The sequence below is a fragment of the Varanus komodoensis genome, unplaced genomic scaffold (assembly GCF_004798865.1).
Source record: "Varanus komodoensis strain SLA01 unplaced genomic scaffold, ASM479886v1 scaffold75, whole genome shotgun sequence".
In the NCBI taxonomy this organism is placed as follows: Eukaryota; Metazoa; Chordata; class Lepidosauria; order Squamata; family Varanidae; genus Varanus; species Varanus komodoensis.
The window spans coordinates 971,776-992,321 of NW_025336416.1; the positions used below are offsets into that span (position 1 = coordinate 971,776).

The 20,546-nt window shown below is 44.5% G+C and overlaps 2 protein-coding genes and 1 long non-coding RNA gene across 4 annotated transcripts in view; 1 reads left to right on the forward strand and 2 right to left on the reverse strand.

Annotated features, from left to right (window-relative positions):
* Nucleotides 1–877: 877 nt before the first annotated feature.
* On the reverse strand, nt 878–11,332 carry LOC123035030 (mas-related G-protein coupled receptor member X4-like). The gene is made up of 2 exons (XM_044452862.1): nt 10,970–11,332; nt 878–5,715 (listed from the first exon to the last, which is right to left on the reverse strand). The coding sequence occupies exon 2, from the start codon at nt 5,670–5,672 to the stop codon at nt 4,692–4,694; it is 981 nt and encodes a 326-aa protein (XP_044308797.1). The 5' UTR covers nt 5,673–5,715; nt 10,970–11,332; the 3' UTR covers nt 878–4,691.
* Nucleotides 11,333–11,934: 602 nt separating this feature from the next.
* The window catches only part of LOC123035007, a 41,611-nt gene continuing 32,999 nt past the window's right edge, over nt 11,935–20,546 (forward strand). Inside the window, exons 1-2 of one of the 2 annotated variants that reach the window (XR_006416880.1) lie at nt 11,935–12,366; nt 15,112–15,165. This is a non-coding gene — a long non-coding RNA (uncharacterized LOC123035007). Of the gene's footprint in view, nt 12,367–15,111; nt 15,166–19,441; nt 19,557–20,546 lie in introns of those variants that run through there. The other variant, XR_006416881.1, reaches the window with a different exon arrangement.
* Nucleotides 16,407–18,073, reverse strand: LOC123035006 (mas-related G-protein coupled receptor member H-like). Its single transcript, XM_044452837.1, has one exon. It carries the CDS (start codon nt 17,541–17,543, stop codon nt 16,638–16,640), a length of 906 nt encoding a protein of 301 aa, XP_044308772.1. The 5' UTR covers nt 17,544–18,073; the 3' UTR covers nt 16,407–16,637.

Here is a 20,546-nt window from a genome sequence, read left to right on the forward strand (position 1 = left end):
AGTTCGCAGGGATACGGGCATCCTGACTATGTCATCAGTGGTGCCAAAGTATTCCTCTTGTGAGAAGTAGAGGATCACTGTGACTAACAAACTAGAACAGGTAAAGCTATGGATCACTTAGTGATTAATAAAGGTATTGTGATTGACGGACTAGAACAGGTAAAGCTATACAGGTCACTTAATGATTAATACAGTTATTGTGATTAACACAAACTAATACACTACAAGATGTAATTGGTAGACATGGCATTAAACTTTTGAACTTAGAACCTAACGTACGGCTGCGTAATTAGCTAATGCATATTAATGGTGCCTCCTGCTATGACTCAGAGGGTTATTAACATGAACATGGGACGTATGAGCAGGTGAGGGTAACATACCAAGGAGTAGTATGATGAAGGAGGACAGGAAGAGTGTGAATTCCCAGCATCCCAGCCAATGGGAGGAAGGAGGCAGGGACTTTGCGCGTGAAGTAGGGAATAAGAGGCTGTGTAAACTGCTCCCCAGTGCACCACTTTCGGGGTGAGTGCCCGGTCTGGCCAGAATGTATTAAACCGTTGCTGCTTGGTACTTTGCCTCCCGTATCGTCATTGCTTGGATTTCATTCCTTACACTCTGCTGCACACATCCCATAGTTCTGTTTGGGGTCTGTCCTATGACACCTTTTGCTGCAATGAATTCATCTATCTCCCAATGAATTTAACTATCTTTCTTTTCATAGATGTTGAAGGGATCATCTCAGAAATCCATGCAGAAAATTGTAGGAATTAGTATGCAGAATGTACCAGTTAAAGAACTCTCCATTTTACTCCTTTGGAGAGGCAGTACATATCTGGAGAAAGAAAAGCAATCTGAAAATGAGAGGAAAAACATTCCATTTATATTTATTTGTTTTAATCTTTTGGTTGTTTATTATTAATAAAATTTTATGCCACCAAGCACAGTTTTCTCTGGGTGCATTTCAAACAATAAAATGTGCAATGATTCTCACAGAACAATAGAAACAGTGAACAAATTCCAGCATAAAAGGGCAGCAAACAAATTAGGGCAGAAAAGGGGAAAACAGTATAGGCAAAATATTCTGTCTTCTGTATTCTTCTATATTCTTTGTGAAGTTCAAAGCCACTAATAATGAGCAAAATGAGAAGTGCCATTGGAAGCATGCCAGGGAGGGAAACAGCCTCAGAGTCAAAAATATGCAAATATTGTGTTTCGGGAGCCAGGGACAGCTGTTGTTGGCGTCTTTAGCACTTGCAGTTCTACTTCTGGTACACAGCTGGACCTTCAGCCTTCTTCTCCTGCTATTGCCTTCTCTTTCAGGTGGTTGGCCAGGTAGGTGGATCCAAGTAGCACATCAAGTCAGTCAAGGGGAAACAAGGTGCTCTGTAACACATACTAGAGTGGATCTAACTCATCCAACAGTCTTGTTGTGTAAGACATTTGCCATAAGAGTTGTCCCCATTGGTTTATGTCACTGGCAGTTGATATGGGCCATACCTGAAGGCTATCAAACACTGGTTTCATTCTAGCTGGTCTTTGAGGACACTCCTGACATAGGAGCATCATTCAGTTATACTCAGGGATGGACCACTTGTGGTCCTTCAGATGCTTTGCCCTGCAATTCCCATCAGTCCCAGCCAGAACAGCCTATGTTGGTGGATGATGGGACTTGTTGGCCACAATGTTCAGAGAACCACGAGTTGCCTCTTGTTGAGCTATTTGTACTGTAACACCCTTTCAATTTCAATAATAGAGGCTGAAGTACATTTCCTTGCTAGAGTTCAACTTATGGTGATTTTTTTCCAGTTAAAAGGGCCCAGTTTAAGGTGCTTGTCCTGAGATAAAAAGCCCTAAACTGCTTGGGACCAGGATACCTGAAGGACTCCCTGCTCCTCTATGTATCTAACCAGCTCCTCAGGTCAGTTTTGGAGGCCCTTCTGAAAGAGCCTTCCTTCAAGAAGGGAAGGTGGAGGGCTAATAGAAGCGGGGTCTTCAGCACTTGCACCCCACCTGTGGAACAACCTCCCGAAAGCAGTTTGCCTGGTGCCCTCATTACAATCTTTTTGGTACCAGGTGAGAACAACTTCCTTTTCCAGACATTTTAACCATTTATTTTATTCTTTTAAAGGTGTTAAATTTTATACATTCTTACTGTTTAAACCTATATTGTTTTAACCTGTTAAAACTATATTGTTAAACCTACATTGTTTTAACTTATCACCCCTTAACTCTCAGCTGTATATTGTTTTTGAACATATCATTATTTATATATTATGTGTTCTGTATATTACAGTTTTCTTGTGATTTTATTGACATTTTAACTTTTTTTTATTGTTGCAAATCTTTGCTGTAACCTGCTTAGAGAGTCCAATAGGACCAGTAATATGGAAAATAAGTTTCATAACAAAATAATAAAATAAATAAAATCAATGGGATGACTCTGATGAAAAGGTACCCTTCCTTCAGGGTGTTAGAATATCTGGCACTTGGTCCAAATCCAACATGCTGGGAGCCTCCCAGAGTAACCCAGTTTTAGGCCTATTTTGTAAGATCCCTAAAGCTTGAGTGCATAGAATCTCATGTTGCTTTCCCAATATCTGGCAGTACAGAAGAGATAATGATAAGACAACTGCACAAGACGGTGGTGTGGCAGGAATCTTCTTATGGATAGCAACAGCCAGCAGCAAGAATCTCAGCCTTCCTTTTGTGACTACTGTACCATTTTGGTTGGTCACAGAATTAACGCTATTGTGACTCTCTTGTCCATGAAAAGAAAGAATTTTCTTATCAGGAAATAAGTTGATCAGCAAAGGATTTCGCCAAAGCATTTCCCACTGTCTTAAGGCAATGGCTAACAATTCCAGAATGAAATTACCTCTGAATCATCAGAGTGGGATGGTGTGAACTGGTGTCCTGCAGCAGCAGGGGGTTGCACCCAACGGCCCCTTTCAACTCTACTATTCTATGATTCTATGACCATCCATCACAACATGTTGAGCTTTGCCAGACAAGGCGCTTTAGCCCACTTCTGCTTCCAGATTCATTGTGGGATTAAGACTAGATCTCTACACACCCACCTATTCCCCTTTTTTGATCTTCAGTACATCTGGCTACAAGAGTGTTACAGTGGTGGGTGGAACTGGTTAGAGTCCAGTATAATTCTTCCCCCGGCTCAAACTCTGACCAGCTGAAAAGAAGCAAGTCCAGTACTTTTTTCTTTTGTTTCCTTACTGGAGCATGTGAGGGAACTTTCAAAGCAGAGGTACGAAAGCTCAGGACTGGGCTCCCAATTATGCTCTCCAGGCATTTCCAGGTAGTGACATGCCCTTTGCCCGGCCTCCAAAACCAACCATTTGGTCATTTTCAAGCATTTGAGAAGGTTTTTATTCCGGTTGGGATGCCTGCAGTAAGGTTGAAGAGAGCCTTTTGGCTATCAGGTGGTGTACAAATGTAATAAATACATGAAATAAAAATAAGGCTTAGTTACTCACAGTAATGGTGGTTACACTGCTGGTTGGTGGGAAAAGAGAAGAAAGCAGAAAGCGCTGGTGGTGGAGATGCCCAAGCAATAAGAGTGGTGGCTTGCCCAAGCTGAACTTCGGTTTTCCAGCATGAGGAACTGGACATGGGAGTCACCTTTGAGTCTCCATCCTCAGGATGACCAACCAGATGGGAATGGCTGCTGAAGCCTCTTTCACAGCACTTAAGATGGGACTAGCAAGATTAATTATATTATTGTCCAATGCCCAGAGCTAGGTGGGTTCATTCTAACACCATGGGATGCAGGGAGGAGATGTTTACCAACTGAGGTGGACAGCAGCTTTCATTGCACTGAGTTAGAGGGCAGAGGCAGTAGAATAGCTTTGGATGCAGTACATCATCTCTTGGCTCCAAGATCTGAGCAAGAGGCCTTCTGTGAGAGGAATGGTTCATCTCACAGGAAGTCCCTCCACCTAATTTCGGGGGATCATTCACCACAACAGCCAAGTTAATTGAAGTTCTCCAGATTCTCTGAAGCTTGTTTCATCTTGTGTTTGCATTAGACAGTGATATTTCTTTTTTTTTCTTTTTGCATGAAATTTTTAGTATATTTTTGCACACATTTTTGCAAATGTACAGATCAGTTGTGCACATCTCTAACATGTATGCATCCTTCTTCCATGGATGGAAGCATATTTGTGTACATTTTTCCATGTGCATGTCTTCAATTGCATGCATACTGTTGGACACATTTGTGTGATGTCTGTCTATGAATCACATTACAGATGTAAAAATCTGCAACCTTCAACTATCCAGAAGCTCCAAGCTGGTAAATCCTGAACAAAATGAAATGAATTTCTCCTACTTCTGTATCTACGACTGACTCCATTCACCAAGGGATCCTAACTCTGTGTATTTTTTCAGTGAGCTTTCTGAGCTGCTTGGTGAAGTGGAGAATAAAGAATTCCACTTCATTGAGTGCATCTGGCCCGTCTTAAATCTGGCTCCAAATCTGGTTTATGTATATTAATAGAATTGCATTCCTACATCACATTCATTGAGCATGTCTTACACCTTCATTCCCAGGTAGGGACACAAAAGGCAGTTCAGCAGAGCAAATTCTTCATTGTGCATCTTTTCTAAAATAATTAACAATTGACAGTTTTTCCCCATTTAGGGACAATCCATGTTTGACTGTTTATGCTTTGGATTCAGCAAGTTACATCACCAGTTGTGCTTGCACTGGTCTGCTCATTTTCACCCACAGAATATACTTCATCCTGGAAAACTCTCTGGAAAACAGCCTCCAAGGGTTCTGTGGGTGAATACCTGCACTTTCTCCCCACAAAGTGATAAAAGATTGGCTTGATGCTGCAACAGATAGAGTAGACGAGATGGGAAAGTATGAAAAATAGATTGGAATAGCCAATGCTGTATATGGAGTATGCAATAACCCATGGGCCACGAAAGAGGAGAACAAAGAGGAGTAGAAGGAGAATAACAGTATTTAGGCTGCCTACAGGCTGCCGCTGAGAGCTGCAACAGATCTTAGCAAGCAGCACCAAAGTGGAAAGACAGAGAAGTGGAGGCAAAGCCCAGTAGTTCACAATGAACATGATTTGGGTCACTATTTTCAGTTCCATATAATACACCAGGAAGAATGAAATCTGCATTCCATAGAACATGGTACACAAGGTCCAGATCAGGAAGGATATCCTAGAAGAAAGACACGTTGGCCGGCGGCATGAGTACCAGGTTGGAAAGAGGACAGCCAGGCACCTCTCCACACTGATGACGGTGAGAAAACACAGACTGGCAGTAAATGTGAAAAGATAGAGTTCCTGCAGTACTACTACTAAAGCACTGATGTGGTAGAAAAAAGTGTAGGAGAAGTCAGTAACACAAAGAATAAGGAAGAAAGACAAGAACACGAGCGAGCCAAAGTCAGCAACAGCCATGTTCAGAAAGTAGGTAGTGAAAGCATTCCCCTTGATGCGGAAGCCTAGGAGCCAACTCGCATGTCCATTGCCTACCCATCCCAACATGCAGATTAGGATGGCGATGCTGAAGATGACCAATTCAAGCAGTGCGTAATGTCCAGAGTCATATACCCCGTTGATCCTGCCTTCCAAAATATGCTCCTCTGTATAATCCATAGTGGGTGGATAGGATGGATTGACGCTCTCTGCCATGAGATCAGCACAGTTCTGCACTCTTCCCTGCTCCGCTTACACTCTGTGTGGAGAAAGAAGACTGAGAGATATTAGAGATGACCTGTGGACATGGTTGAAAATATCAGTTTCCCATTTATGCTTCCTCAGTGGAAAGATAAACATAGAAACATGGAAACAGAGAGAGTCAGAAGGGCCCTCTTGGGCCATCTTGTCTGACCTCTGGCTACAGCTATCTCTGCTCACGACATGCCTACCATGTGCATGACCAGTCTTTCTTTGAACACACTCACTGATGGGGCCTCAACCACCTCCCGGGGAAGCCCATCACCCCCAGGGTCCTAACAGTCAGGAAATGCTTCCTGGCATCCAAATTGAACTTTGGTTCCCTGTGCTTTGCTCTGTTGGAGTGCATCCTGCCGTCCTCTGCAGGGGAGAACAGGTCTCTACCCACCTCCACATGAACCCCCCCCCCCCACATACCTGTATGTTGCCAACAGATCCTCTCTGAGTCTCCTTTTCTCCAGGCTGAAGAGACCCAGTTCCCTCAGTCTCTCCTCATATGGCTTTCCCTGCAATCCGGCCACCATCCTTGTGTCATACAGAGTGGTAGCAATACCTCTCTTGATCTAGAAGCCATACTTCTGACTATGCAACCAAGGGTGGCGTTTGTCCTCTTGACCGCCACGTCACACTGCTGACTCATGTTTAGCCTGCAGTCCCTTTCACAAGTGCTGCTCTCCAGCCACTTGTCTCCTAACCTGTACTTATGACACCTATTCCTATGCCCCAAGTGCAAGACCTTGCACTTATCCTCATTGAACGCCATCCTGTTGTCTCCTGCCCACTTCCATAGTCTGTCCAGATCCAGAAGAGGAGACTCAGAGGGGATCTGTTGGCAACATACAGGTATGTGAGGGGATGTCATGGAGATGGGTAGAGACCTGTTCCCCCCTGCAGAGGAGGGCTTGACGCGCTCCAACGGAGCAAAGCTCAGGAAGCCAAGGTTCCATTTGGATGCCAGGAAGCACTTCCTGACAGTTAGGACCCCGAGGGTGTGGAATGGGCTTCCACGGGAGGTGGCTGAGGCCCCATCGGTGTGGGTGTTCAAGGATAGGCTGGACGTGCACATGGTGGGCATGTTGTGAGCAGAGCTGGCTGGTGCCAGAGGTCAGACTAGATGGTTTGGGAGGCCCCTTCTGACTTGCTCTGTTTCTGTGTTTCTATGTTTCTATGTTTCAGATCTGGAGTACCTGCTCCTCAGTTGTGGCTACTGCTCCAGTTTTAGTATCGTCTGCGAATTTGATCAGCAGACTGTTCACCCCTTCTTCCATGTCATTTATGAAAAGATTAAACAGGATTGGCCCCAGAGCCCTGGGGGACCCCGCTTGTCACTGGCGGCCATCCCGATGATTCCCCGCTAATGGTTACCATCTGCTTTCGGTCAGTCAACCATGCCCTAATCCACCAGACAGTGCTTTGGTGTATCCCAAAACTCCTCAGTTTCTCCACCAGGATATCATGGGGCACTTTGTCAAAGGCCTTGCTGAAACCTAGGTAAACCACATCCACTGCATCCCCTCTGTCTAGCCACCTCGAAAACTTGTCATAGAATTCCACAAGGTTTGTTTGTTTGTTTGTTTATTTATTTGGAATTTTTGTATGCTGTCCCATCTACATAAGCCTCAGGATGGCTTCCAACATCATAAATAAATACACATACAAATACATACATATAAAATCTGGAAACATCCTGGCTCAATATTTTAAAACCAATAAATAATATCAACAATTATTAAAATATCATTTAAATAAAAAGGTCTTGGTCTGGAGCCGAAAAACAAATAACGACAGCGCCCAGCGGACCTCTCTGGGGAGCGCATTCCATAAGTGGGGTGCCACCACAGAGAAAGCCCTCCTCCAGGTACTCACCCTCCTAATATCTTTCATGGAGGGTTCCCAGAGGAGGGCCTCTGCTGCTGATCTCAGGGGGCGGGAGGGCAAATAAGGATGCAGGCGCTCCTTTAGGTAACCAGGGCCTAAGCTGTTAAGGGCTTTATAGGTGATAACCAGCACCTTGAATTAAGGTAAGAGAGTTGACTTTACTAGGCATGCCCTACATCAGCCAGAATAAGAAGATGGACCATAAGCCCATTGGGAAAACTGTCCCCTTTAGCTGAACTTTACCAGGTGAGGACTGTTTTCCCTCCTCCACCTCCAAGTAACTCCAGATTCCACTCGGATTCATCGCAACCCTACTGCCAGGCATTTGTCTCCCACAGCATGCTCAGAACAAGGCATGCCTCTCCTCCCTCACCTGGGTCTAGTAAGCAGCAGGGCTTTAGCAAGGGCAGCTGTCCCCCTGCAGATCTTTCCGCCCCACCTCCAACTCCAGGCCACACGCTGACTCTGGGAGTACTGCTCTGTTGATAATGCAATTAGAGTGCCTTCCAGGACAAATGCAACCAGATACCGCTTCCTGGAGTGCCGCTGCAGCAGCCTGTGTGAATCAGCAAAACCTGGGTTTGTTGGCTTCAGAGGATTCCACCCTGGCCCCATTCCAAATATCGCATTGGGAAGGCTGCTTTTTTCTTTTTGTGTAAGCGTTTGTGAGGTGAGGGGGAATCGGCGAGGAAAGGGCCTCCTCTGTCATCACACCTCACCTTTGGAATTCCCTTCCAAGGGAGGCGCAATCAGCACCCCCTTGATTTTGCTTTTGGCACCAAGTTAAGCCTTTTTTGACTTAGTATCTGTTTTTAGATTGGACTATTGGTTTGAAACAGAGAAACAGAGTGAGGCAGAAGGGATCTCCTGAGTGATCTAGTCTGACCCCTAACTCCAGTTTGTTGCTGGGTTATTGCTTTATTGGTGGTTGTTATTAGAAACATAGAAACAGAGAAAAAAGTGAGTCAGAAGGGGTTTCCAAGGCCATCTAGTCTGACCCCTGGCTCCAGTTTGGTGCTGCTTTATTGGTGGTTGTTATTAGAAACAGAGAAACAGAATGATTCGGAAGGAGCCTCCCAGGCCTCTGACCCCCAGCACCAGGTGGCTCCTCTGATGACATGCTTACCATGTGCATGCCCAGCCTATCCTTAAATACATTATTGGTTACATTGTGCTTATATTTTCCCCTATTCTATTTATACAGTTGCAATTATAGTGTATTTTAACCCTATTATATGTTATGGTTTGGGTTGTTCTTGTCATTTATCAACCTTGTATTTTTTTATATTGTTCTGTGAGCCACCAAGAGAGCCTCTGGCTATGGAGAGGCACACAAATGTAGTAATTAAATAAGTAAATAAACAAACAAGCAAACGAACGTGTGCATCACTTTCTGTGTGGGGCCTCCTCAGATCTTTGGTCCAGCAACGGGACGCCAATGTCCTACCAAACAACTTCTGTCCAGAAGTGGAGATGCCGCTTCACAGCTGGCCTGAGTTGCACAGAATACGATGGAATGCTCATTTTGCTTCTCGTGACCCTGCTTGCATGCACAGATGGAGCAGTGCATTGAACATTGTTCTTCTCTTGGAAGAGGGAGGAGAGGCGATGAGGGAAGCAAAGCGGGGCGATAAATGTTCGGCTTCCGGTATGTAGAGTTCCTGAGTTGCTAAAACAGTCAAAGGACCCACTGTCGGATTTGAGGTTTGCATCTGTGCCCTAAAAGGAAACAAGCTGCAGCCTTTCCTAGGAAATCAACTGCCAGGCTTTGAAATTGAGAGGAGCTGGGGGAGGACGTTCTGTGAAAACACTGGCTTAGTTTGCTTTGTGTGACCCACAAGGCTTGTGTTATTTGGCTCTGATCTCAGGATGGGTTATTCTAGAAAAAGAAAGGCACCTCCCACAGGACTGAGGGACGGAAGGTGGCGGGGTCTGCGAAGGTGTGGACCCTGGGAGGACATTCCCATCTCCTTTGTTCTTCTATTCGCTGTCTTGCTCTACCGAGAAAACCAAGCCACCTTCTGAGAGGGAAACACATGCTGCTGCAACATGAACACATACGTAACAGGGTGTGGCTGCTCAGAGCTTCAGAAAAAACAGTGCTGCAGGCTGTGGGAACTTGCAGCCTCGCTAATAGGAGAAGCAAGAGGGACCCAGCTGGCCACAAGCCGTGGCAAGCATGATTTCCTGGGAAATGACGCAGTCAGTTGCTTTTCAAGGCAGGAGCGCATGTTTCAGATCAGACTGCAGGTCATTTCATTAATTGGCAGACTCAGGAAGTCTGCATTAAGCCCTGCCGTGCTTTTTAGTTATCAGATGAACTGCCTTCTTGTCATTCTTCTCCCTTTCTAAACGTTTAAGCAAAGGGAAAGGAGTCCAGCGAACAATGCTGCATGTTATATTATATGAAAGCAGAAGCAGAGGAATGGGAGGAAGGAACTTGCCCTCTCTTGTTTGCAGAGGACGTAGCACGAAACTAGGGTCGGTGGTGCCACCACGGGGCCACAGCCCAGGGACCCACCTGCTAAAAGCAGGGGGTGCAGAAGCCAGAGCCACGTCATTCCTGTCATTGTGATGGAGCTGAGCTTGACATGCACTTAAAAGACAGGGAATGTAACTGAGTTTAAAACTGCACATGTGCAGAGAAGGTTTCATCAGGTTGGTCTGTGGCTCCAGTCTAGTACTCTGAGGATCCCTATCTGGCTTTCTGCTGCCCCCCTTCCAATGTCTGGTCAGCAGGTGGATTACTAGTTTCCAAGCTGCTTCCTCTGCTCTAAATGAAGGCTCTCCTACAGATTAGCTTCCAGCAGTAAAACCTGTAAGTCAAAATATGCAGATATTTTTTCCTATTTTGTCCTCACCCCTTTTTGACTTGGATCCCGCTCCTTTTGCTTTCAGCCCTTCCCATCCATGGAATGTGGACCCTGAGAATTTCTCCAAAACTGGGTGAGGCCCTCAAGATGAAAGTGGTTCCCCACCCTTGCTTTATATTCTGGGAGTTGCCCTGTGGGTACCTTGGTTTGGTTCTAGTAACTCTGGAGCATGACCACTAAGATGAGTCCCTCCTGCAGCAGCCAGATGCTTTTGCAGCATTACACAAAAGGCAGGAAGGCAAGCCCACTCCAGTGGCACTCCCCGTGCGTATATTGCTCAGCGGCATAGCCTCTTTCAAGATGGACATTCCATTAAGCCATCCTACCCAAGGGCATTGGATGGATCTATCATCCCTGAACTCAGCTAATCATCTTTTAAAGCCAAAATAGCCCACAGAAATCACCTCTTGCCTCTGCCTTTAATGAGGAAAGAGAATAGAGTGAGGGAAAGTGGAAAATACCATTTCATTTTCAGACAGAAAGAAAGAAAAAATAACTTACACTGTGTTTGGAGTTTCTTCCCTGGCTTCGATCTTTTCTTGCCCTGGCCTCTTCTCAGCAGCAAAGTGAAAACTTGCAAAGACACTTGCTAACATCTTTTCCTTTCTGTTCTTTTTCTTCTCAGATCTTTGCCAGCCTATGCCTAGAAGTCTCCCCTTGGCTTATTTCTTTAAACGTACCCCTCTAGGCTGGGTTCTGGTGTCTTTAGCAACTCCTCAGGCTGTTTGTTGTTTCTGAGCTGCTTTCTTCTCTTCAACTGGAACAGTTTTCTTCTGCCTTCCCTACCAAGACACCTCCTCCTCCAATCCCTTCTCAAATTTCTGGCTATCTCCTGACATCACCATGGCCAATGGAGGCTCCCCTCCCAATCTAAATTGCTGGGGGGGGGCAGTGTTGAGGCTGAGACAAGTCAGGATTGACATTTCTGGAGAAAAAACGGGTATGCACTTGCTAATGGACACAGTGACTTATGAGAAAGCTGATGCAGATGTACGCATTTGGAGTTGTGTAACCACAGTTTGACAAGTGACTCATAACCATTTTTAATAGCAACAAAAAAGGCAATCTTCTCTCCTGCATTTGGCAGAACAGAGAAACCATGTTTACAGAAGAAACTGATTTGTAAAAATACAATTCATCTGCTGGAAATAAGTGCAGTCTAATTAGAAGGAGAAAACTGTTTCCGTTAAATGTTTGGATCTCCTCAGGTTCTGCACATACACAGAAATTTTTGCACTGCTATAAATTTAGCCTTTGCAATATTTGAATAGAATGATAGCAGTGCTTTTGTTGTGTGCTTGGAACACATGGAAACTCAAGACATACACGAGATGCTTTGCATTGCAAAGAATTTAACCTTTTCAGTCCTGTAGACTAAAGCTGCCACAAATCCAAAATAAAGATAAGTTTCTTTCTCTTTCTGCTGGCAGAAGAAGAGATGAGTTAAATAGGGTAGAGAGAAAAGAAAGAAGGTCATTTGACTTGAGAATGATTTTCGTTTGTTTGTTATATTGTTGTCTCTCTCCCCAATTATCATCTTTGCAAAGAAGGTCATGTCAATGAAAAGCGAGACAGAGGGTCTGCCAGCAGGATCCAAAATAAGAAGCAGAGCTCATAGGTGCAAGGGAGGGAAACTGGAAGTTGATGCCAAATATTCCTGGAGAACAAAATCATCTCTCTTCTTTGCTAGACTAGTCAGGAGCACAGTTCCAGCTCCTGAAGGGCTTCCAGAGGAATATTCTGCCATTCTGGAGGCTGACAGGAAATCGATGGAATTCACTTTAAAAAGGCAGTTCCTGCCAGATGGGTTTCTCCAGATGTGCCAAGAAGGGATGGCAGAGACCTAGGAATCACTGAAATGGTACGATTGGATTGGACTGAACCATTCTCAACTGTAGGTGAGGTTTGCTTGATTGAAGGTTCCTCCATACGTAGAAGAAGTCGCTATTATAGGATGCTCAAACACTTCTTTCTGCAAAAAGTTTACTATGTGGAAGGCTTTTAGTGTATTCTCTTTTGTGTGAATCAACTCCAACATAAGTACCTCACCTCCTCTGCAAAGTGGTTAAGAAAATATCAAGGGACTCAACCTGGTTGGACATTTGGCCCTGAGCAGATTCAAGAGGTGGACATAGGAGTGACCGGGTTTCACTCATGGCTTACTTATGGTTTAACACAGGCTCTGGTTTGTAGCCTTTTTTAAGCAAGGGAAATGTGCAAATTGGCTGTAACTTGTGCATTTTATGCAAATTTCCCAGGCTTTGAAAAATAGTATGGAAACTGCTGCCCCCTTTAGAGCAGAGGACTCAACCCATGTGTGTTAGTGGGCTGGTGGGCTGGAATCCAGAGGGCTGTACTGGACCAAACTGCTAGTTTTTGTCCCATGTAAAAATTCCTCCTACATCTTCCCAAGTGGAATGTCCCTGGTAGAGTTTAACTAGCCCAGTGAGAAGACCTAGGCCAAAAAGGTGCCACACAGAACAAACTGTGAAGGAAGAACAAATATTGAAGGGATATGAAAGCCAAGAGGTGCTTTCCTTTGTTGAAGACTTTACACAAGGCACAAGACAAAGGTGGATATATTTTAAAAATAAGGTTCTGACTTTGCCTTTGCAGAGGAGAGTATAACTGGAGCTGACTTTCAGGTGATTTAAAATTTCAACTTCTCTGAAAATATATTTTAAAACTGAAGCAGGAAAGCTGCATATGCCTTTTCAATTTGTTAAGCAAATGAAAACATGTCACGCACGGACTCTCAACTAAGATACAAATTATTTATAGAAAAAAGTAAATGCAAAAAAACCTCACAAACAGAAGGAGATTGGCAAACTCACCATGGTTGCAAAGAAAATATATTTGTGCCCACAAACCACACGGGTGACACTGAAAGATTGCTTCATGCAAAGGAAGCTGCAGTTTGACCTTTACTGGTGGAGGAGATCACGGGATGAATCTGACTGAACACACTTGAGAGCCCATTATCGGGCCTATGCTGTGGTGGTGAGGGCGGCGAAAAAGAATTTCTTTTCCGTTTCCATTGCCTCCTCAAAATGCCATCCGGCGGAGCTTTTTCGAGTGGTGCAAGGCCTGGTTCATCCAGGTCCTAAGAAAGATCTGGTTCCACCCTCGAAGGCCCGCTGTGACAACTTTGCCAAGCATTTCAGGGAGAAAATAGCTCAGATTTGTCACGAGCTAGACTCTACTAGTGACTCAGAGGTTTCTGGGGAGACACCAATGCTGCCGTCTGGTCCAAAATTAATGGATAAATTTCAGTTATTGCGGCCTGATGATGTGGACAAGGTTCTTGGACGAGTGTGTCCCACCACTTGCCTATTGGACCCTTGCCCGTCTTGGTTAATAAATAATTCCAAGCATCTGGATCTTGGAAGTGGTTAACGCCTCTCTGAGGGAGGGTCGGGTACCTGCCCCTTTAAAGTAGGCAGTAGTCCGAAAGTGTCACTGGATCCAGAGATGGCCACTAATTATAGACCAGTGGCCAACATCCCGTTTCTGGGCAAGGTGTTAGAGCGAGTGGTGGCGGGACAACTCCAAGTTCTCTTGGATGAAACTGATTATCTGGACCCATTCAGTCCGGCTTCAGACCCGGGTACAGTACTGAATCTGCCTTGGTCGCCCTGTACGATGACCTGTGCAGGGAGAAGGACTTCAGCGAATGGGGCGGCATAGAAATTTTCTAAATAAATAAATAAATAAGAAAACAGTACTGGAAATTCTGTCTTAGGACATCAAATATAATAGCTAGGACGAAGATAATTTCCGGTGTGCCCAGTTACCAGCAGTATTGATTGATACTTCACACTGCTTAAATTTCCACCAGTCTAAACTAGTAGTTTGTAGCTTTCAGCTATGTAGCAAATATTTATTTAATTAGTATCCCACCTTTTTTCCTTTCAAGAAATCCAAAGTGGCTTACATGCTTCTCCTCCTCTAGATCTTATTCTCATAGCAGCAACCTGTGAGGTAGGTTGGGCTAAGAGTCCATGCCTGGCCCAAAGTCACCTGTGGCTGCATGGCTGAGTGGGGACTCGAACCCGGGTTGCCTGAGTCCCGGCCCTACACACCTTTGTGCTGTACCGCACTGGCTCGTTTAAGAGCAAAGAAGGGAGAAAAAGGAAATTACAAGAAAATGTTCCAAGCAGAGATAAAAAGAACAGGTCCTGTGAACCCAGATGTAGATTGGAGAAGCCCTTTTTGTTAGAATCATAGTATCATAGAATCGTAGGATAGAAGAGTTGGAAGGGGCCATGAAGGCCATCGAGTCCAACCCCCTGCTGTTGCAGGACACCAGCTTACCCCATCTGTTATACAAATCCTCAGATAGTGGGAAGGAAAGAGCAAGAAGGAAATCACCCAGTGACCGAAACATGGGTTTGATGTATTCTCTGATTCTTTTCCTGCCTGAATTGCAGGAACATTTCATTTTTTAAAATTTTTGTCCAAATCACTGTTTTTCACCAACCCTGTTGTGAATGCATAAGGAGGGATCTGCTACAAGCAGTGTATTTCTTTGAGCTGGACAGCTTGTCCTGTCCGGGATGGAGAGAGAAATAGACCCTGTCACTGTGATTTTTTATTCATTTATTGAACTTACTATATTGTTATCTCTCCTTTTTTTCTACAAGGAATCAAGGTGGATATCCCTCCTCTCCATTTTCTCCTCACAACAAGCCTGTGAGGTAAGTTAGGTTGGAAGTCAGGGACTGGCCAAGTCCTGGACTACCTTCTGATTTTATTCCTTCTTATTCTTTATTATATTACTAGTGTGTCAGGAAGAGTTTGTTGGTATTTTGCTTGAAAAAGTGAGCTCTAATCTGATCTTCAGAATCCATTTTATTTCATACTATAAATTCTTTAATCAATATACTTGAAAAAGCCAGGTTCAAAAAAATCTCCATGCACAGGGTTTGTCCCAGAGGTTCAAAAATTGCAACTTTCATGTAACTTGTCAAGACATTTTGATAGCCCACCATGCATCTGCCACTGCTGTGAATCATCATCATCATCATCATCATCATCATCATCATCATCATCACTGTGATTAATTTCGCTACTTCCTGGGTTTTCCTTGTGAGCCTGAGCAAGGGAAATCCTTCCTTGCTACTAAGATAGCTTGTCCTCCTTCTGTGCTACTTGTGAAGGTTTGGTCATGGGAAAAATAGAATTAAGAGCACAGTCATGATGAAGGCTTGGGATAAAGCAACCAAGAGAGATTAGGGCTAGCAAGAGAATCTTTGCAGTTAGGGAATGGATTTCCTCACTTACCATAGCAAAAAGACCCCTTAGACGACCTGGTGCACCTGCAGCTGGAGTATTGTGTCCAATTCTGGGCCCCTCATTACAAGAGTGATATAGCAAGGATGGAATCAGTGCAGTGAAGGGCCACTAGGATGGTGGCCGGATTGCAGGGAAAGCCATATGAGGAGAGACTGAGGAAGCTGGGTATTTTCAGCCTTGAGAGGAGACTCAGAGGGGACCTGTTACTGACATACAGGTATGTGAGGGAGTGTCACACAAAGTGGGTCATGACCTTTTTTCCCCCATGGAGAAAGGCAGGATGTGTTCCAATGAAGCAAAGCTCAGGAACTCAAGGTTCAGTTTGGATGCCAGGAAGTACTTCCTGATGGGTAGGACTCCTAGGGTATGGGATGGGCTTCCATGGGAGGTAGTTGAGGCCCCATCAGTGCGGGTGTTCAAAGATAGGCTGGACATGCACATGGTGGGCATGTCATGAGTGGAGCAGGCTAGAGCCAGGGTTCAGACTAGATGGCCCAGGAGGACCCTTCTGACTCACTGTTTCTACGTTTCTAATAACAGCAACAACAACTAATAAAGCAATAAACCAGCAGCAAACTGGAGCTGGGGGTCAGACTAGAAGGCCCAGGAGACGCCTTCTGACTCACTCTGTGTCTACATTTCTGTGTTTCTATGTTTCTTTTGACTGGAGCAAAGGGAAGGGAAAAACCTCCTTCTAGCAAGAGAAATCTCATTCTGTGTCTGGGGGAACAGCTTCAGCATCCCCTTGTCCAGCTGGAATAGCCCACTGTTGCCCTCTGCTCGAAAAGTTTGTGCACGCCACTGTATCAGAAACCATTTTAGTGCCGGCTTCACACTAACACAGCAGGCTTCCTTCCCTGTTATTTTGCATCAGTTACCCAGTTCCCTCCACTTCAGCTGCTGCTTCCTCTTTGAAAAGCCTCTCTAGGGCTCCCTTTAATGTTCTCCTGAAATAATCTTTGCTGTCTCTCCCAGCCAGGTAGTAAGTTACTGGGTTCATGCTGCTGTTGAAAGAGGCAAGGAGCACAACAACGGGTGCAACAGAATCCAGGGTATCACAGCAATCACAAAGACCATATCTGATAGTAGTTAACATGTTAAGTGGGGTGTCAAAGATGATGATAAAAAACAACGTGACCACAATGGCGGTATATGCCCTTGCCGGGAGATGTAGCCTTGAGTTATGGCAGGTCTTAATTAGGAGGATAAAAGTGGAAACCATCATAACAGGAGTGAAAAGCAGGGTGTTTAGAATGCTGGCTGCAAAGACAATGTTAACAAAGCAATTACGGAGCTGAAGAAAATGAAATAAAAGCATCATTCCCGAAAAGAGGCCTGACAGAACCCAGAGCAGACTGGCCTGGACAGCTGAAGCATAGCTTGATCGATGGCACCGATACCAGACTGGGAGGAAGACAGAAACGCAGCGCTCTATGCTAATGAGTGTGAGGAGATACAACCCTGTGTTGTGTGTGAAAGCAAAGTAGGCAAAAGTAACTGTGGTTTCCCTGAGAAAGGGTTTTGGCCATGAAATGATAAGTTCAACAAGCACTATCAAGACAGAGCAAAAGTCTGCTATGGCCAGGTTCAAGATGTAGGTGGTGAAAGAGTTCCTTTTGATGTAGATGCTGAGAATCAAGGTGACAATGCCATTGCCCACCAGTCCGAATGCACATGTCAGACCAATCAATGCATAAAGGATTTTAAAGCCTTGTCCATCAAGGTGGTCTTCTCCAGAAGAGAGATTTCTGCATGGATAGCTTGTGTTCAGCACTGTCATGATGATAAGCACCGCTTTGCCGATGATCCTGTTTGCACAAATTCCTATGTTGAGCAAGAATACAGAGCGGAATTAGGATACTCTGGCAAATGGTGTACATTTGAGAGTACAGAAAATGGTAATGAGGCACACACTCCACATGAGAGGAAGCAAGAGGGCTCTTACAGCTGTGGAAGATGTGCCAGTAAATTTAAGGTGGCTTGACTTTTTCAGCTTGGGATCTGATGCAGACTTAGAGGAGAATGGTTCCGAAGCCAGTAAAGGAAAACTCAGGTTTTACAGCCTCTGGGGGGACCAGCAGTGTAATAACTGAATTATAGTGGGAATTTGGACAGAAAGCCTGTGAAGGATCTGAGAGTGAGCAAGAAGCCAGACTAGGGATTTAAAGAAAGCCATCCCATAATGGACAGTAAGAAAAGGAAGGGAACCAAAGTGAGACCAGGCATGTTCCTCAGAAGCCAACAAGAAGAAGCCTTCCAGTCTAAAATGCTTTTCTTCGGCCGAAAGAATTACTATGTGTATAGCTGAAACTCCCTTTTATAGTATATGAAAGAACACTAGTTTGTAAGGTAAGCCGTATGAGAAGAGACTGAGGGAGCTGGGTTTTTTCAGCCTGGCGAGGAGGAGACTCAGAGGAGACCTGTTAGCGTAATACAGGTATATGGGGGGGGGGGTGCCACACAGAGGTGGATCATGACCTTTTTTCCCCTGCAGTGGAGGGCAGGACACGTTCCAATGGAGCAAAGGTCAAGGAACCAAGATTTAGGGTGGATGCCAGGAAGTACTTCCTGATGGTTAGGACCCCTAGGGTATGGAATGGGCTTCCACAGGATGTGGTTGGAGCCCCATCAATAGACTGGACATGGACATGGTGAGCATGTCATGAGCAGAGCCATCTGGAGTCAGGGGTCAAACTACATGGCCCAAGAGGACCTTTCTGATTCCCTCTGTTTCTGCATCATCTAGCCATTCCCTGACATGCAGGGCTGGGTGTATTAAATTCATTTTGGCATCTTTATCTCCTCCTCTGTTAATTGAATGTGATCTTTAAGGGCTGCAGAAACCAGGAGAATAATTTTTTCTTTGTGCAAACATCCTCAGTGTGCTAGAAGGCTAAATGGTTCAAATGGAATTCCAAATCTTTCTGCAGCTGTTCAAGTGGAAAAAGGAAGGGAAGGGAAAGCATCGTGTTTATTTCAAATGCAAGTCTGCACTTCTAAGGAAGAAAATTGCTCTTTCCACCTCAAAAGGTGTAGGTCTGATATCTCCTGTAACAAGTGGGGTATACCCAAAAGAGATGTCTGAATTTCTGACAAACTGTGGAACCTAATCCAACTCCTCCTTTTTTTGCAAAGAAAACAAATCATACCTTCATAAATAAGAGAAGCTGTTTCCCTAGGATGTAATATTTCTGCTTGTGAAACTCTCTTTTTGCTGTGATCTACCTGGAGCAGGAGGAGCAGGCAAACAAAGAAACATACATAAATGGTAAACGAAGCAAGTGAATGGCAGGTAAGTATGGATGTATGGATTTTGGTAAGTCCATTCCATGTACATCTTTGGGATGGCCAGGAAACTTTGATCTGCTCCTTGATGGAATCAGATCTTAATTTTCATTTCCTAACTTGCATTAATTTGCAAAAATTTGCAATTCCAGAAATGGACCAATCTCCCAAAATGAATGTTTTCATGCTCTGAAGTTGATTTTTTAAGATCATATTTTGCCGTGGCTGTATTCACTTAACCTTCGAGAAAGGTAGCAGGGTGAACCCCCCCCCCCCACCCCGAGGTCTGCAGAATATGTACAACTTGAGCAAATCTGGGCTGTTGCAGAATCAGGTGGAATTCACAGAAATGCAAACTCATTTGAATCTGATTCTCATTTCTTCAACATCCCTAGGTTTAAACTCTTGCTCCTAGAGGATCAATGCAGGATCAACAATGATGTACTGTCTTTTTGCAAGGATCTGTCTGCAGTGGGAGGAACAGGTGATCAGAGAATTGTGGTCTAAGGTGAGCAATGCTCATGGGAAAAGATGAGCTGACCACTCACTTAAGCTGGATCAAATGGACAGGTCACTTGTACTCAAGGGCAGCTACCAGATTCCTGTATTCCGTGGTTGGATATTAGAACTCCCACACAAGGACAACGAGGGAATGGTAGGGACCACTGGATGCCTTGAAGATCCCCTGCTATTCTTTTAGCCAAGCTTCAGTACAACACAAGAAGCTATGCTATTTTTCAGGAAACATTTTATTTATTTATTCATTCATTCATATTTCCATTTATATGCCACCAAGTACTGAAGTCTCAAGGTGGCTTGCAAGAAAAAGAGAAAACACATAGAACAATGAATAAGTATAAAAAGCTTCATTATCAACATTCTAAACCTTATGATAACAATAACAAAACATGCAGTGAAAAGGAAGGCAGGATCAATTGCTAAAAAAGAGATTAAAATGCAACATTTTAGTCTGGTGCTGAAACAGTAATAGAGATAGTGCCAGGTAGACATCCCTAAGGAGACTATTCCCAAGGCAGGGGGCAGCCACTGAGAAGACTGTTCATCTATTTTGTCATCCCTCTGACTTCTTGGTACTTGCAGAAGGGCCTGTTGACCTGATCTTAAGGGATGGGCAGGTTCTTATGGAGACATGTGCTCCTTCAGAAGATCATTCCCTGCCAGCAGATGAAGAAGTGGCAGCTGTTCACTCCAGAACATTCTAGAATGGAAGCGGGTGCTTCTGGACCACTGATGCCCCAGACAACTGCTTACCTTGAGTCCCACGTGGTTTGGTCCAGCAGCTTCTTTTCTGATCGGAGGACTTCAGAAAGTTAAATTTCCTTGAAGAATCTAATTTTCTTGTTTGAATGTCCTTGCCTCTTGTCAGGACACATAATTTTTTATGGTAGAAATGCTACTTTCCATGAAAATAGAGGAACTTTTAAAAGAGTATCCTCTGAACCAAAAAGGATGAAGCACACCTGTGAAAGATACTCGG